Source organism: Uloborus diversus, chromosome 3 (assembly GCF_026930045.1).
Source record: "Uloborus diversus isolate 005 chromosome 3, Udiv.v.3.1, whole genome shotgun sequence".
Classification (NCBI taxonomy): domain Eukaryota; kingdom Metazoa; phylum Arthropoda; class Arachnida; order Araneae; family Uloboridae; genus Uloborus; species Uloborus diversus.
In genome coordinates, this window is record NC_072733.1 from 197,592,050 (window position 1) to 197,609,636 (window position 17,587).

The 17,587-nt window shown below is 29.9% G+C and overlaps 1 protein-coding gene across 1 annotated transcript in view; it reads left to right on the top strand.

Moving 5' to 3' along the window:
• Positions 1-17,587, top strand: part of LOC129219368 (rho GTPase-activating protein 190-like) — a 205,203-nt gene that overhangs the window by 163,420 nt on the left and 24,196 nt on the right. Inside the window, 4 exon segments of the mRNA XM_054853744.1 lie at positions 3,215-3,339; positions 7,775-7,942; positions 11,287-11,422; positions 15,219-15,443. Of these exon segments, the coding sequence (XP_054709719.1) occupies positions 3,215-3,339; positions 7,775-7,942; positions 11,287-11,422; positions 15,219-15,443 (654 nt within the window).

The following is a 17,587-nucleotide window of genomic DNA, read 5'->3' on the forward strand; positions in this document are numbered from 1 at the left end:
TGATCATGTAGTCGAATCGGTTTAGATTATTCTAGAACAGTTGCGCGGTCTAAAAAAAGGCAGTTGAAACTGGTTTGAGGCAGAAAATCCCCGGAAAAGGAACAATTTTCTTCAAAAATATGTTTGTTCCAATTAATTTGCACAGTACTGTAATATTAATGCTTAGGACAAGGATCTCTGGTGCCATTTCTCAAAAAACACATGTAGCAGTTGGGAGAAGCTATAGGTGAGCTGAATCTTAAGGGTTATTGATCTCTATTTATTATATTACTTTTAAGGAGCCATGATAAAAACCACTGTATATACTTTATATCATGTAAGTCCATTTCTGTACAATAAGCATAATTGTACCAGTCAAACTTGATGAAGAAAAGGGATATCTAAATTGCCTGAAGGAAGGAAGAGGTTTTTGACTCTGATGTTTGAATTACAAATTGCATTTTAATGATTAGCTGAAAAGGCAGCTGAACTAATAGAAAATATTAATTCTTCCAGTGAGCTATAGTTGCGTTATTCTGATGAAAATAAAGTTTAAAGGAAAGCCATAAAATAGAGTAGAATTAAGTCCAGTTCTGAAACATATCTGTGAGGAGCATTTGACTTCTTTAATGAAGAAAATTATCAAATATGAAAGAACGGAATTGTTGAAAAACTTTGAGATAGAGTTGCGCAAAAGGTAGAATTTTTCAAGTGTAGCTGAAGTTGCAGTGTGTATTTCTTTTCAAATCAATAGGTTGAGTAACAGGGGCGTAGCTAAGGGGGGGGGTTTTGGGGACAAACCCCCCCCCCCTCCAAAACGTTAGTTTCAAAAAAAAAAAAGAGAAAAAGAAGAGAGAAGGGAAAGAAAAAAAAGAAGAAAAGGAAAAAATCCCAAGCGAATATATATATATATATATATATATATATATATATATAAAAGAAGTAACCCCCCCCCCCCCCGAAAGTCGGGTCTAGCTACGCCACTGTTGAGTAATGAGTAAATGGGTTGTTTGTGGAGTGGCAATGTAAGATGTGGAATTTCAATCTGAATGGGTTTTTTTAAGTGAAACAGTGAAAGCATGTGGCTTTTACAGTATCCAAAAGTAGTGGATTTGAATGATTAAATCACCCAAGTTCACTGTTGAGACAATTTTTACATGATGTCAACAATGTTATTTTTGTTTTGTCCATTTATTTCCATGTTAATTTTGTTTTGTCCATTCATTTCAATGTTAATTTTGTTCTTATGTGATAATGAATTTGATTCTGAAATCTTTTAAGTTTTGTATTTTTGTTAGTGATTTTTATTAATGCATGTGTGTTCATCCAAAAAAACAATGACAGTAATGATAGGGTGTTTTCTTTTCAAAAGTAAGCATTTATCTTAATGTGGTTTGCATTAGGTATATGGATTGTAATAGTAGCATAACTAATAGAAAAATTTAAATGAACTTATGTGGCAGTAAGTTTCATTATTAATATATATATATATGTTTTTTTTTTGTATAAATATTTACTTTTTATATTTTAATTGGATGCTCAATTTTAAAATCAGCACAAATTAACTTAAAATCTTTAACTTGAGGGCATTAGTGTGCCAGAAATGCTCATTTAAATTGCTCTAAAAATAGAAACAAAATTCTTCATAGAGAAGGAGGGGAATGTCTTAATCAAATTATTTGCACATCTTTCTGAAACAGCGGTCATCTCATCGCTATAGCAAGCATCTCTTGTTTGAAAACTTGTCAATGCTTGTCTAAGCATTAAATTTCTTTGTCACTATGCATTAGCTAACTGATGGTGCAATGTTCTATCTTTTGTTTCAACAGACTTCTAATGAATTGGCTTTATTCATTGCAAACTGTTAGCACTCTTGCAAAGATTATTTATACTTATTGACTACTATTGATTTGGACTATTCATGTTCTTTGGTTGATTTGTTAATTGTTTAGTTTTTTGTGTTGATGTAGTTGAAGCTATAGGATTGAATTCTGTGTTGTGGTAAAATCTCTTATGATGTAAGAAGTCTCACCTTTCAGTGCACTTTGTTACTGAAAGTATATTCATAACACCACTTAAAAAAAGGCTGTATTTCTTTTTCCTTTGTTTGCTTTATTTATAAACTAAGGATTTTTTTTATTGTCTGATTTTGTTATAACAGTTGAAAAGCATTTACAAATAATCAGTGATAATTTAAGACTTAATAGTTTTCCTGATTTCTCTTCATCTAATGGTTTTATTGTTTAAAAGCTTCTTTGCTGCTATGAATGAACAGCTGTTTTCTCTCAACCTTTTTTTCCCTAAAAAAAACTTAAGAATTGGAGAAAATCATATAGAATTTCATGCATTTTTTCAAAAGCTATTGCCAAAAATTTTCGTGTAAAAGAAAATAATAACACTTAACTATAAAATTTTGACATTAAAACAGTATTAAGACTTAAAAAATAACGTAAGATCTTAATTGATTCTGTACTTAGGATTCAAAATATTTGAATAATGAATGATGACGGTGTATTTCAGAAAGAGTCTTAAAAACATGTTTATTTTTTACATAAAATAAAAATGTCCTTTTCTTTCTTTGTTTTGTAATCACTTGATTTTTTCATAATTGCAAAAATAACTTTAAATTGATGGCTATTGCTGAATTTTTAACCTTTAATTATTTTACCTTAATTTTTCTTAATCTATATTTTTTTCAGTTTGCTGTGACTGCTACTAATACTCTTTGATCCATGTGAAATGTTTAAAGCATACTTTTTGTGTTTTCCTATCCCAAGTAACTGGGAGAAAAAAATTCTGTTGGTAGAATTTGGGGCATGAAGTTTCTGCAAATTGAGGTTTTCTGAATCCCCTTATAATTTTACATTTAAAAAAAAAAGTGACAGTTCTCTCACCTTTAATTGCCACTTTATGAGCTAAAGTGGACAAAATCCTAAAATTTAATTGCCACCTAAGATATTGTTATTGAATTTTCAAATTATGACCCATATTTCAGTTAACTTTTATACTACAACAGTAAAAAAAAAAAACTAACTTTTGTTTAGGTTATCTCATAATTATAATTTATGGACTTGATCCACTTTTGCTTTGAATGCTTAATTTGTCATTGAAGTGCACAAATTGCAACTGTTAAACCATATATATTGCCTTGTTATTTATATTAATATGTTTAAATTTTTGCTCATTATTTGTGATTAGTAATTTAAAGGCAATTTTATCCCCTCTATTTGCATAGGTTGGGTTGAAAATAGGATGTATGGACGTGATGTAGATTGGTCTGAAAGTGATACCTATCATACTTATCATGCTGATCGACAAAAGGTACCACCTCCTACAAAGCCTAAGCCTGGAAAACCAAAGGTAAAAATGTTAAATATGCTAAAGGAACGTAATTTGTATTTAATATTAAATGCTAGAAGAAGCAGATACCTTTTACAGAGAAACTTGAATTTCTTTACTTGTTTTCTGTTATAAAGATAATAAGTTAGATACAGGGTGTCTGCGCACCTGGAAAGTCTTGGATTTCGACTATGATCAAAAATGATCATGGAAAGTCGTGAATTTAGCAAAAATTGCTGGAAAATAACAACTGGTCATGAATTTTTGAGTTCAAGAACATACATGTTTATCGAATTGTACAGATGAAGTGCAAAATGTATGCATCTTGGCCATTTCTTACCCTTTTGCGCGTCGGTTCGGATTTTTCACACATTTTGAAATCGGAATTCATCTGCTTCTATAATACTCGCTCGTTTTTCTTTACTTTGTGATTCTGTCATTTGAACATTTGTAATTATGCGTTTAGCAATATTTTGAACCCTCCTTTTATATGCCTAATTATGTAGTTGAGGAATTGTAAAATTCTAATTTTGCCGCTCTCATTCGACTAAGCCATTTGCATCTGTGTTGATTTGAGTGACTGAAAAAGCATTATCATTAATTTTCAGCTGTGTCTAAGTTAAGGAAGATTTTAGAAGATGAAATTGGTCTAAAAAATTAATGAAGAGCATTTAGGACATCGATAAAATACAGAAATCAGGGAATTTTCAAGGGTAAAAATTTTAAAAGGCTGAAAATGTTGCAAAAATAAAATATTCGGAATGTTTTTCACTATTTGTAGCCTTGGGAAGTTAATTATTAAGTACTGTAAATCAATAATTTATTTTTTCCTGATTATTTATTTATTTTATTTATTGTAAACTTAGGTGTAGTAATTACTAAACTATTGCTATAGTCACAGATTTTTAGAAAATTATTATTATTGAAAAAGTAAGTTTTGGATTAATTACTTGTTTATAAATTAAAACATTCATTTTAAAAAATTCAGAAGGAAAAATGTATTGGAAAAATTATTGGGCATATCGGATTTTTCGGAGAAAAAAATAATTAATTTGTTTGCATGTAAATTCTTACCTATGCAAATATTTTCTATAATTTATTGGAATCCATTTTTTTTTTTTTTTAGATTTATAAACGTATGTCTTGGTAGCAAAATAATTAAATTGAAACTAATTATTTCATCTAGTCATTTTGCATAAATTGTTTTTTAGTTATAATAGTAGCTGAGAGTTAGTTACCTTTTACTTTAATTTGAATTTTTAGAAATATATGTCCGAAGCATAGATGGGTGCAATTTAATTTTCACAAAACACTAATTTAAATATTCTTGTGAAAAATTAATGTTTTTTTCCGGAAAAATTCCATCTCGTGAGTCATGGAAAGTTACGAACAGAAGTCATTGAAAGTCATGGATTTCAAAACTCGAAATGTAGCAGATACCCTGTAGGTAGTGAAAGACAATATATAGTTTCTGCATAAAAAAAATTGAAGCATTGAGCTATTTAACATTGAAGCTTACTAACACTGACAAGTAATCCTACCTATGTGTGAATCTCCGATTGGAATAAAACTTTGCACATGGATAAATCCCTTAAAAATATTGGACCCATGTTTTTTCTGCAACAGACTTTAAGGAGGTGAAATTTACTTCTGAATATTGGATGATTGGGATATTAGTAGGTATATATTCTTTTATTTTGATTACAAAATTCAAATAATGAATGAAATTTTGAAAAAACTAAAACTGAAGTTGACATGTTTCAGGAATTTTCTAAGAATACTATTTATAGAGGAAAACCATCTTTAGAAATAATTACCCCGTCTAGGTGAATGACCATGAAACTTTGATCTACCAGAAGTGATGTTATATGTCTGTTTTTTTGCTTTAATATATTTTTTAAATTTTTGTTCTACTATAATTAGGAGCAAAGTTGCATTCATTTGTAAGAACTTCCTTTTTTTTTTTTTTTTTTGTCCATTTTGAGTTTTTTACTAGCTTATATTTCAAACAATTTTGAAACCAGAAATCTAAAAATTGACAAGATTACTTATCTTGTCATACGTGTCCTTCATGCCAAATTTTATTGAAATTTGAAAGGGGTATAAGTCAAGAAGGGGATTTATCTGAAATGGAATTGCTCATAGGTAGGCTTGCCAGATTTCTGGAATGTTCAACCAGGACACCCGAACATCCCCCTCCCTCTCAGCTTCACGAACATTCAAAAGGGTTCACATCCTGGACTGGATTTTGAATTGTTTTAAACAGTATAGTTAATTCTTAATGCTATGAAAAAATGTTATTAATAATTAACCTAAACCCGGAGTAGTAATAAATGGCACAAGCACATAAATTTAAGCATCTTATTTCTTACATGTTAATATTTATAAGTCACTTAAATTAGAAGAAACACTTTGAATGAGAAATAAAAATTTGAACAATATTTACATGTTCTTTTCATTAACTAGGAAGGACTTTCATTCCTGAAAGTCTTAATTTTAAACTTGTTGTAAAAATCTTCGTATGCTAATCCAATATTAATATTACATGTCACTGTTTTAAGTAACAAAGTAATTATCCTAAATAATCCCTCTTAGAAAATTATTTTTAGACTTTTTTTAGTCCTCATAGGCAACTACCCGTGCAACGGGGTAAGATTATGAGGGATGGTTTACCCCTATAAATTGTATTTTAAAAAAAATCCCAAAACACGTTAACTTAAGTTTGTTCAGTTTTTTCAAATTTTCAATCATTATTTGAATATTTGTGATTAAAATTTAAAATAAAAAAATATTGTTCCCTCTAATATCCCAATTATCCAATATTTAGGGGTGAATTTCATCCTGTTAAACATGTTTGTTGTTGATATAAAAAAAAAAAAACCTCTGGTTCAATGTTTTTAAGTGTTCTATTGAGGTGCAAAGTTTTATTCCAACTTGGGTAAGATTACTTGTCAGTGCCATCAACTCAACTATCGCGTTGTAAGATTGTAGTAGCCCTTAAAGTTTGACAAACTTGATTTTTGGAATTGTATCAACAAATACAATGTGTTTTTAAACCAATTGGTTAAATATATCGTAAAGTGCTGCTGTAATACAGTGAAACCCTGTTACAATGAACTTGAAGGGTTTGTACATTTTTTTTAAAAAATTGTAAAAGGAAGTCTGTTGTAATGGAATTCCAACATTTCTCTAACATCATTAAAAATGCTCCTACAGAGTCCTACAAAGGACTCTCAATATTAAAGAGACTTAGACTTATTATTTTCTGGGTACAATGAAATATGCGGCTTCTGAAGTTTTCTACTACTTAAAGACCCTTTGAGTTTAATTTCCGATAGTTTCGATAGAGAAATATTTTTACTTTTTTTGGCGAAGCTACAAATGCGTAAAGGAGTGATTTGTGTTCTTCATTGACTATCAGGCTTTAGTTCATGCTGCATCAGCATGCTTCCTACAGCTATTGAATGGAACTATAAAAACATCACTAACACTCTGATAACTGCTGGTAGAGAGATTATTGTGTAATGAGTTCCCAGCCTTTGTGACAAATGGGGTACTGAAAGTGTTGACAATCTTGCAAATGAGACAGTAAGAAGCAAAGGGGTGTAAGTGGACATTTTCAAGTTTTGACTAAAACCAGTTTAAAGATAACATCCTAGGTAGGCGTTTATTGATTTTTTTTTTTAATCATGATGTGTAGCAGCAACTACCAGGGCTACTAGTACCATATCTTGCCCCAAGACATAGGAGAGGTTCACCTGCCGTGTGTACTGTTTATCTCCAAATTTTTAATTTTGCCACTTATATCCCTTTGCTTCTCACTGCCTCAAATGATGATTAAGTATGAGGGTTTTTTTTTTTCCTCTTGGAATCAACATTCTCATTTAGTCTATAAATCTCCTTTAAGGCGTCTTATAATTCAATAAAGCTTCCATCCTAAAGTCAATTTCTCAAACTGTGCCTAGCTGTTAAAATTTCTTGTATTTTTTAAATTGTTTGAATTAGACCTGGTGAACCTGAATAACTTGTATTTGTGTACTCTCAAAATTTCTGTTACTATTTTTTAAGTGCTGTTATTATTTTTTTAAAAACTTCTATTTTGAAATTTTTACTCATGATATTTGTTTTCTAAGGTATCTTTTTTTTTTTTTTTTCTCCTTTTCTGTTAGCACAAAAATTCCATTTTATATTTTTCTATTTAAACAGAATTATTAAACATGTTTTATGATAGTCAGTTTTGTGTTTTCTGTTAGGGACTTATTTCTAAATACACCCTTTTAAATCAACTTATTTAAAACTTGTAATTTTTTTTATTTTTAGACATCATATTATTTTAATTAATAAACATAAATGTTGCAATACATTGTATCTGTGGTTTTGTGTATGTTTTGCTATAATAATTGTTTTGTGAATAAAATTTTAGATGTGCTTTTAAAACTTGTTAAATTTTTTTTAGCCAAAAAAGATAGATCTGAAGCAATATGGTCACTTAACTGATGCAATTGGAAGAATAAATTTAACATCTCATAAATCTGGAGCTACTCTTCCTAAGGTTGGTTTAGTTCATGCTCCTTTGGCTACTCCTGAAAGCATGGATCTTGGCAATGAATATGCTCAAGTTAAGGTTAAAAATAATTTATCATTACTGTTCAATATTAAACGTAATGTCAATGCATTGTATATAACTAGATATACATTATACAGGGAGGCCTCTTTTCAACCAAGACACAAAATTCAAGGAAAAAGTTTAAAAGGACATTCTTTTTCCATAGATTCACTTTTTTATAATATTTTGGGCAATATAAAGGTAGTTGTATACACCAAACATACAAAAATATAAATGTAATAAATAAATAATAATAATATAATAAATAAAATAGTGAAATAGTTTTTTCTGCATTAAAAATTTGTCAAAAAATATTTCAGCTCAAAAATTAGGACTGAATGTTATTTGGAAACTATCTTGTATTTTAACATTTAACTCATGTAAGATTTTCCTAGTTTCAAACAGAACATAATTTTTATTGCTATAAGCAGTGTAATTTGAAAAGTACATTTTTTAAGTATTCTTCATTTTATTACTGAAAATATTTTGATTGTTTAGGAAAAAGTTTCTTTCAGGTATGTTATCTTTACAATGCTTTAAAACATCTGTTGCCACATTTTCTATTTTGGGATGTTGCATAAGGCTTGTTGATTTCAACATGAATCTTCATCTTCAGCAATCAAACATTTTCGCTTTGACATTTTAGCACTACGAAATACAAACCGTCAGAACTGCACATCCTTTCACATTTTTCAGAGGATTTCCACATTTTTAACCTTGTCTTTCGCACAGAAGAAAAAACCTTCCATATTTCCTCCTCTTGCTTTACAATGAATTACATAAATTAAGGGGGTTCAAAAGTCACGACGACTTGCTTCCATTCTGAATCAATGACCTCAGGGTGGGAGACGTAGAGAGCTCTGCACTAATCAAACCTTTCCTTGTGTTTTCAACAGTGTTGCATCAGCCAATGAATTTCTTCTTTTCTGCAGCATAACAGAGTATCAACTTTGTCTACTTAGACCATATACTTGATAATAATAATGATTCAATCTTACATGACGTTGTTTTGCTGACATTAATCTGTATTTGGATTACTTATTTTGACCTTGTTTGTTGCTCCTTAAATAGATTTCTTGTATTTAAATTTTCATTAAGTTTTACACATATAAGTAGAAAGCAAATTTGTTTTAAATATAGCAACCCAAAATGCATTGCCGAAAATTGCATGTTGTGTTTGAGATTTCAATCCTTTTGCATCCTTCAAATATTTCAATTATTTTGTAAATTGTAAGCTGCTTCAATGTTGCTACAATCATTTGTTCATTTGCTATTTTAATAGTTCATTTTTATTCCTTTTGTTTTTTATTAAATCATTGTTAGTTTTTGTTTTAGTTGTCCTATTGATTCATTTTGTCATGAATTTTAAAGTATTTGAATCATTTAATAATGTTCTAACTTATGTATCTAACTGCACTCATTCTTATTGCAATTTTTTTCTTGCACAGCGAGCTCAGCTTTTTCTTTTTAACTGGCACTTTAATGTTTATAAATTTTCTATTTTTGTTATTATTTTTTCTAACTGCAGTGATCTGCAGTTCATCTATTGGTAGAAAGCTATGGATTGACACCATTTCCTTAAAATAACTAGGTTTATAATATAGTGCATAACAGTCAAATTTTGAAAACCGAAAAGAATTGAGGAATTACCCGGATTAAAAAACATTTCTAATAGTGAATTTTGCCACAATAAGTTAAAAAAAACTCATTCGTATGCTTTTTTTTTTTCAGACAGTGATGTAAAAGTTCATTATGTTGAGTTTTTTATGCAGTGGAAATTAAAAGCATGAGAGTAAGATAAAAGCACTTGTTTTAATTCCAATTTGAAAAGATTAAAATCAAATAAGTATGAAAACATCAATATTTTCTTACAACAAGTTGCAAATGCTCATCGTTTCATTTAACTTAAACAAAACACAAGCTTTTATGATAAAAGAATGAATACTGCTGCTGCAATGCTTGATATCACGCTGACAAATCGGCAAGTAAAGGTCATTGCTGATTCACCCCTCACATTTGCCCAGGAAAAACATCTGAAAATTGAGATTCAATACCTAACACTTTTTTAAAACATTTTACTTGAGTTTAACTAATATTCTGTTATCAACTGGTTGAAAAAAAAGTATCAAACACAAGACTTACTCCAGAACTGATCTCTTTTATTTTTGTGTCAAAATGTCTTAAAAGTTGACTTTTGTAGCTTGCCATAACTTCCTCTCCCAAGATTCAAAAAGGGGGACAAAAAATATCAATTAACGTTTAAACTCTCAACTGAACAAGAAAATTTTGAACTTGATACAATACAAATAAAGTGGTGTGACTCTAGGTACACAGGATTCCCCTACATTTGTATGCCAAATTTCATGCTTCTAGATCTTTCCATTTTTCTGTATGTGTTTCACAAGCAAAAATTTTATTTGTATATATAGTTCATATGAGGCAGCGAGAAGCAAAGGGATGTTAGTGGTCATTTTCAAGTTTTGAGTAAAATGGATATAAAGATAAATTCAATGAAAAGCCTTCCTATGAAGTTTTTTTCTAAATCATGCTGTACAGCAGCACCTACCAGGGCTACTAGTACTATCTCTTTCCCAAGACATAGAAGAGGTTTACCTACCATTTGTACTGGTTTTCCCCAAATTTTTAATTTTGCCACCTACACCCCATTGGTTTCTCTCTGCCTCATATGTAATTATTTTTGTATGTTTAAATACAACATTATGATCTTGCCTTACTTAAGAAGAGAAAATGTACCAAAAGAATGCATAAGAAATATGTTCCAAATGGCCTTCATTTTAGTTACTGAAAGTTATGTTTATTTCATCTCATTCCTTTGTTATTTTCCACCATAGTTATCATCTTTGTAAATTTTGTCATGCTTAAAAGCACCCTCAGCCATGGTTTCTATGTAAACTAATCCACATCAAATTGTTTCAATATGTTTGACCATTCATGTGAAGGCATTTTTGTTTTAACATCATGAAAGAAGAAAATGGAAATATCATCAATCAGTGTTTGGAAATTTAAAAGAAAACCATAATCTACCTCATCTGCAAGATTTTGTTATTGGGGAAAAGTTTCGTTCTTTAAGCATGATAAAATTTGAGTTAAAACTAGAAGAAGAAAATAAAGGACTTTCAATATGAGAAGAAAAAAAAATGTTTTAACGCAAATGTTTGTTTAGTACGGAAATCCTTTCCTATTTAGAATTTAACTTACTAGAATAAGTCTTGAAATATTCTTTCATTTAAGAAAAAGTTGATAAAACTGATTAAAAATAAAGGGTTGATACATCTTTTCAAAATTGTATGTGTTTATTTATGTACATGGATACACTTTTAATATGAATTTATTACTTTTAGGATGCAGTTCACCTTTTCTCAGCAGATAGAAATGATTATGAGTATGCTGTTGTTCATAATGCTTTACCTGACAGCAAGCCTCACCGAATAAGATCATTAACTCGAAAACATGGCAATCGAGAAACTTTTGATCGTGGTGAGAAAACTTGGATTTTATGATATTAATTATACTTTTGTTACACCCTTCTAAAACTTTGTTTTTAACAGAACTACTTATAAACTTTGATATTACATGTGTTGTATAATATAATATACTGTTCAAGTGGAAAAGCTGTTAATTTTATTTGCTGTTTTTATACCTTTGTTCTCATTAATTTTTTTTTTTTTTTTTCTGTTGTTGTAACCCTGTCTCTGGTTTATAAAAAATTGAACAAATTCTTAACCCTCTTTAATATTGAAATAAAAATGAGGTACAAAGTAACTCAATTTAATTTCAATATTCAAAAAGGCACATTTACATTTTTATATGAAGATTATGTTTTGCTTTTTTTTTCATTTAATTGCGAAATTATTCATAAAGGCAAAGCATAGATTTAACTTTTTGGTATTTAATTCACTTTTGTCATCACATAAGTCTCTGAACTCTACTGATTTTAAATTCAGTTGGTGTGTGCATTTGCCGTGCAATACATAAAATCATGTTTTTTAAACATTCCAATGCAAATTTATTGTGTCATTAACAATCTATTTTTTCTTCAAACTGTTACCTAAAAATCCAATATGAGGAAATATTTTTATCACTTAGGGCGATCGAGAAGCTTTCCAAACCTTGTTTCTTTTGGTCCCATGATACTTTTGAGGTGCTAAATTGAAACATATTTTCTACTTTTAAGAAATATTGTCATCCTATCATTAAAGGGCGGGGGGGGGGGGGGACTCTTTGGAATATTTTCTCAACCAGTTTTGAACTTTTGATCTTTAAACCATAATTATGTGTTAATTTTTCTGTAAATTTTTAATGTGCTTGGTGTGCTTTTAGCTTTTTTTTTTATTGTACTTTTAACGATTTTATTAATTTTTTTAATTTCAATAATGTTTGTGGTGATCTTCTTTTGGTTTTACTACTTCACGCTTGTAATATTTGTAGCACAAAAACTCTTAAAACAGCCATTCAGAAAGTTCTAAAATTAATCTAATTCAGGTTTTTTTCCTTTCTGTGTCAAAGTTTTGTAATCCATAATGTATTAGTTGGAATCAAGCAGAAAAACATACACTGAAATGAACTGAAATGTTAAAAATGTGGTGAATTTTTAAATGAGGAAACAACAAAAGTTTTTCACCCCACAATGAGTTTTTGCTCGATCATAACTGTAATTATTTTGAAAAAAAAAAGATGAAGGATTAAAGGACTTGAATAAATGTGCACTTAAGTGATACTTTTGAAAATTAAAAATTTTTATGCAGTGTCAGTTTGAACTTAAGATATTTTACCTACTTTATGACAAAGCTCTTTTTTATTATGATTGAATGATTAGTTTTAAGTGTATGGAATTTGTCATACTAAATAATAAAAAAATTCCCCTTTTTTTGGAAATACCATATTATTATTTTTTTTAATTTGTACTTAATTTCTTTATTCTGTAGTTTCTAAAAACTAATAAAAATGAACTAAGAAACAAAATTCATATTTAAAAATTGGAATCTGTTTTGGAACTGAAACTGATGTACAGTTGTTGAATTGTGAATATCAACTGCTGGAAAAGTCTGGCTAATTGTTGCTTATTTATTAAACATAATATTAAGTTTTTAATATAAGGTATATTGGGAAAATAACACTGATACAATTAACTTGTAAAATTCATTAACATCAGATAAGTATTATGATTGGTTATATGAATTGATATTCTGGGTCGATAAAAATTGACAGCTTGTTCACGAAACAAGGTTTTAACCTGATGTATAACTCATAATAGTCGCACAGGTTTCTTGCAGCAGAAAATAATAGAACTTTTCTTTATTTGAAGAAAATTGCAAAACAACTATGTTGCAACCTTTTAAAAAACGGCAACTATTTTTGTGAAATAGCCATTAAAATGTAAAATCTCAAGTGATGAATTCACAAAATTAAATGTTAGAAATGATGCTTCGGCAATGTGCAAACCCTAATCCTTCAAATTATTTCTGTGCTGAATTTTTAAAAGTTGCTGGAATGATCTAGACCTACGCAATATGCAGACAGGTGCTCTTTCTTTTTATTTGTAAATTAATTAAAACTCCATATTGTTATGAAAGGGATAAGTCTTACCATTTGTTGAATAGGTGGACATTTTACCTCAGAATAGCTGGAGTAGGGAAGATATGTTATTTTATTTAAAAAGTGAGTTTAATATAAAAAAAATGTTTCTTTGCTCAAACCCCTTTGTTTTGAGTGAGTTACGACTAGATTTTTTTTTCCACTGTTTCATCATGATTACTTTTACGTCATTATTGAAATCAGTTTGGTGCAAAACCACTTATGATGACTTTGACATATGAGTCTGTCGAGGCATCCTACTTACAAGGCTACTTAAAAAGGCTTGTTATCAAAGTACCCTTGCATTATTATGACACTAATATTATTTCCGAAACATTTTGGGAGACTATCTTAAACACTTTTCTGCTTCTGGCGACTATTTTGGAGACTTTTTCGTGTAAAAGGCTTTTTTAGCAGCTATTTTTAGCATCATAGCTCAGTGGCAGCCCTGTTAATGTAGTCGTACATAGAAGATGATCCACCAGTGGACATGCACATCTGTTAAGCAAGTCCAGTAGGACCCAATGGTGGGTTATGATATGGTGAATGTGTTAATTGGTATTTTTATTAATATTTTACCAATTAAAGCTGTAAAGATAAGACAGAACAAAATGAGTTCCTTGTAAAAATTTTAAGTTTTCAGTCCCTCATTTGACTCAACTCCCATTAGCTGTTGAGGAGTTGAGGCTTCATACTGACAGACAGATGCACACTGATTTCTATAGTATAGATAACTGCGATGAAATTATTAAAAAGACAGTTGGGGCAAACCTAACCTGGCAGCATTCTAAAAGCTATGCAGATCCTAATCACTGCATTATTACATTACGATGCGACCAGGTTAGGTTTGCCCCAACTGTAGATACTAGATTTTTTGTACGCAAACAATTGTAAAATGGTCAACATTTGTATTTAGAATAAGAGTTTAAAGGAATCTTTTTTTTCTGTAAATCACGAATTGGATGTCTTTTGAAAATTTCGCACTGTTATGGTAATTTTAGTGTACATCTTTTTGTTTAGATATTCTAGATTTAGTTTAACAGAAATTTCATTGTTATTGCCATAGTAATATAATTTAGCCCAGAAGAGAGCATAAGAGATTTTAAAGGGAATATTTAAGAAATTTAATTTAATTAATAAAAATGATCTTCTGTTTAAATTTGATAAAACTTTTCTTGCATGCATAAAAGAAAAAATGATGTTTTTAATGGTCTTGAAGAAGAACTTGTTTAAAAGACCCTTGATTTATTATAAATAAATGATTTTTCAAGCCTTTTCTACTATAGCAGTTTTAATCTACTCATGTTTTATAAGTGAACTGATACTTAAGAGAAGTTGTCCAAAAATAGATTATGAATGTAGAAGTGTTATTATAAATTTAATAAGTTTCATTCTTTGATTAGGTGATGCTAATTGAATACTATTTCTGACATTTAAAAATTGGAAGTATTTATCTCAAGTTATAACCAGTTTAATTAATACACCATTGGAAATGATGAAATGATCACCATTTGTTCAGTTTTTTTAAGGCTATGAGCACTTTTCTCATTATTTTCAAGACACTTTAAGTGATCCAAGGCCTGAAAAACTCAATGGGCATCATATATCTCACTGCTATATAAAAACTGTTTTCTGTTTTGCATTGCTGTTTAAATGCATGCAACTTTTAAAACACTTTGATTATATTCCTCACTGTTAGGCTCTGATTCAGAAAGTGAGTGGAGTTCACTGGAACGTAGACAAAGAGAGGTCTATACTAAAGCAAATCGTAAACCCACCCCTCACAAGAAAACACGTAAAAAGCGTGGCATACCTGTTGCTCCTCCTCGGATCCCTTCATTTGAGGGACCACTGCCTCCAGTCCCGTCATTTCCTGGGGGTCAGAGGATTGTGACTGCTCAATCTCTTGATCCACTTGATAAAGGTATTTCATTGTCCCCCAGCACTATTTTCACTGCATAACTGCATGGTTTATGTTGAAACCCATCACACTGCATGCAGTTTTAGTGCTGCCAATAACAATATTGTGCACCAGTTTTGTCTCACCTTTTTTTTTTTTTTTTTATTATATACTTTATCTCAAAGGAAACCTTTGCTTTTTTTTCTCTTTTTGCCAGTTTACTAATCTGTTTTATGTATTGTTTTTTGAGTTTACACATCATAAGCTCATATTTTTTCTTAGGCTTCAATCCTTGCTGTTTCCTTTTTATCATAGTTTGTAGCTGCTTGGTTTTAACTTCCAGTGCATGGTTTTAAAATTTTGTTTGTTCAGTAATTACTCATTGTCTAAACTTGTACTTTTTTCCCATATCTATAATGCACTTCTGTTTCAACTAATATTTGGACTTACAACAATAGCTAATTCTGAATAAATGTTTGAAATTTGTGATTACCTATTTTCTTAGTTTTTGTTCTGCTATTTACCTAGTTCAGTGTTTTTAGCTTTATTGTCTGAGTACTCATAATTTTCTACTACAACTTTTCTTAACTCTCAATTTTGTTGTAAATTCTTTCTAATTTTGTGAGATTTCTTTTTCTTTTTTTTTTCCAATTTTTTTTAAAACATGCAATTCCTTTTCTAAAAGATTCACTCTATACATTATCAAAAATGTTATTAAGTATCCTGTTCTAAAAATAAAAAAATAAATTTTATTTGGGAAAAATTGATGAGTGAAGGATGGACGTTACTGAATGTTACTACTCATGTTTCTCGGCAGAGTGGGGAAGTTTAATTTCTGCTTGTAAGAGTATCCAGAAAGGCACTGTGGATGTAGTTCGTTTAGAACCATTTACTACCATTTACCAGTCATCTAGTATTCTTAGGTAGTAGTAGATGACAGAGAGATGAGAATTTACTATGATTTCAGTTCGTGGAAGTGGAAACAATTCTTCAGAGGGCAGTGATTTATCAGAAGAGGAAGATCCTCGTTATAAAACTTCTCACCGTCTGAAATACAAACACAAGCGTTCCTTTCGTTTGAGACGTAGAAAACAGCAAGGTCAACCACACCAGCAACAACAGCCACAACAATCGGAAAAGTCACAACCTCATCCTCCTCCTTTAGGAGATTCACTTCAATTTAGTGCACTTACTTCTGATAATGATCTCTTCTCTCCTTCATGTAAGTTTTCTTTTTCTCCTATCTTCTTCTTTTGAAACTTTGCTTTATGTTCTTTGGCTTAAATCTTCAAAAATTTTTAGAATTCTCTTTACTCTTTCTTTTTTTTTTTCTGTTATATAAAAGTAACATCTTTTAATTTCTAACTAAGTTCTATTCGAAAAAAAAATGTAGGTTTGAAAGGGGAAAAGAAATATGTTGGGTGTTTATAAAATAAGTACCCGCTTAGAGGTAAACATTGTTTAATGTGACTGAGATTTTGCTCATATACTCAAGTATTCTTAAATGAGAAAGCATGGCATTGCATTTTTAAAAGATATCTACACACATTGGGGTACAATTTGCCATAGGATAATACTCTTCCAAATAATTTTTAGAGTTTTCTATAGACTGCATTGGATTATTTTAAAGTTGTTTCGACCTTGCATGTTTTTGGTCTTCAGGAATCCATCAATAAAAAAAAGTAATCAAGTTGTTTGAACTGAATGAAAACACATCTCTTAATTACTGTTAAGCTGTCCATGAATTGGGTTTGTCCCCATGATTGGACAAAAGGTTTCCCATGCTCTTAAATGTGCTTTACTTCATTCTCGGCCAAGTTGTTTGTTTAAAGTTAAAAGCTATTTAACTTTAGTGTTTTATCTGTCTTGATTCATTACTGTGGTTTCCCTTCATATGGTTAAATGTTCAATTTATTGACTATCAGCATTAGATTAAAGTTTCTTGAATCATCTTAAGACTGAGTTAAATACAGTAATTCCCTGACTTTCGCTACCCAGAAGTGCACAAACTCGTACTTATGTGGTCCCTTAATTTTCATCCTGAGGCCAATGCGGAATTCATTCTGGCAATATTTAGTAGATTTACTTTGCTTTAATACAGAATCACTACTATTTTTTTTAAACTTTCAATGTGCAGAACTATCAGATTTCTCAATTGGACTCTTTAT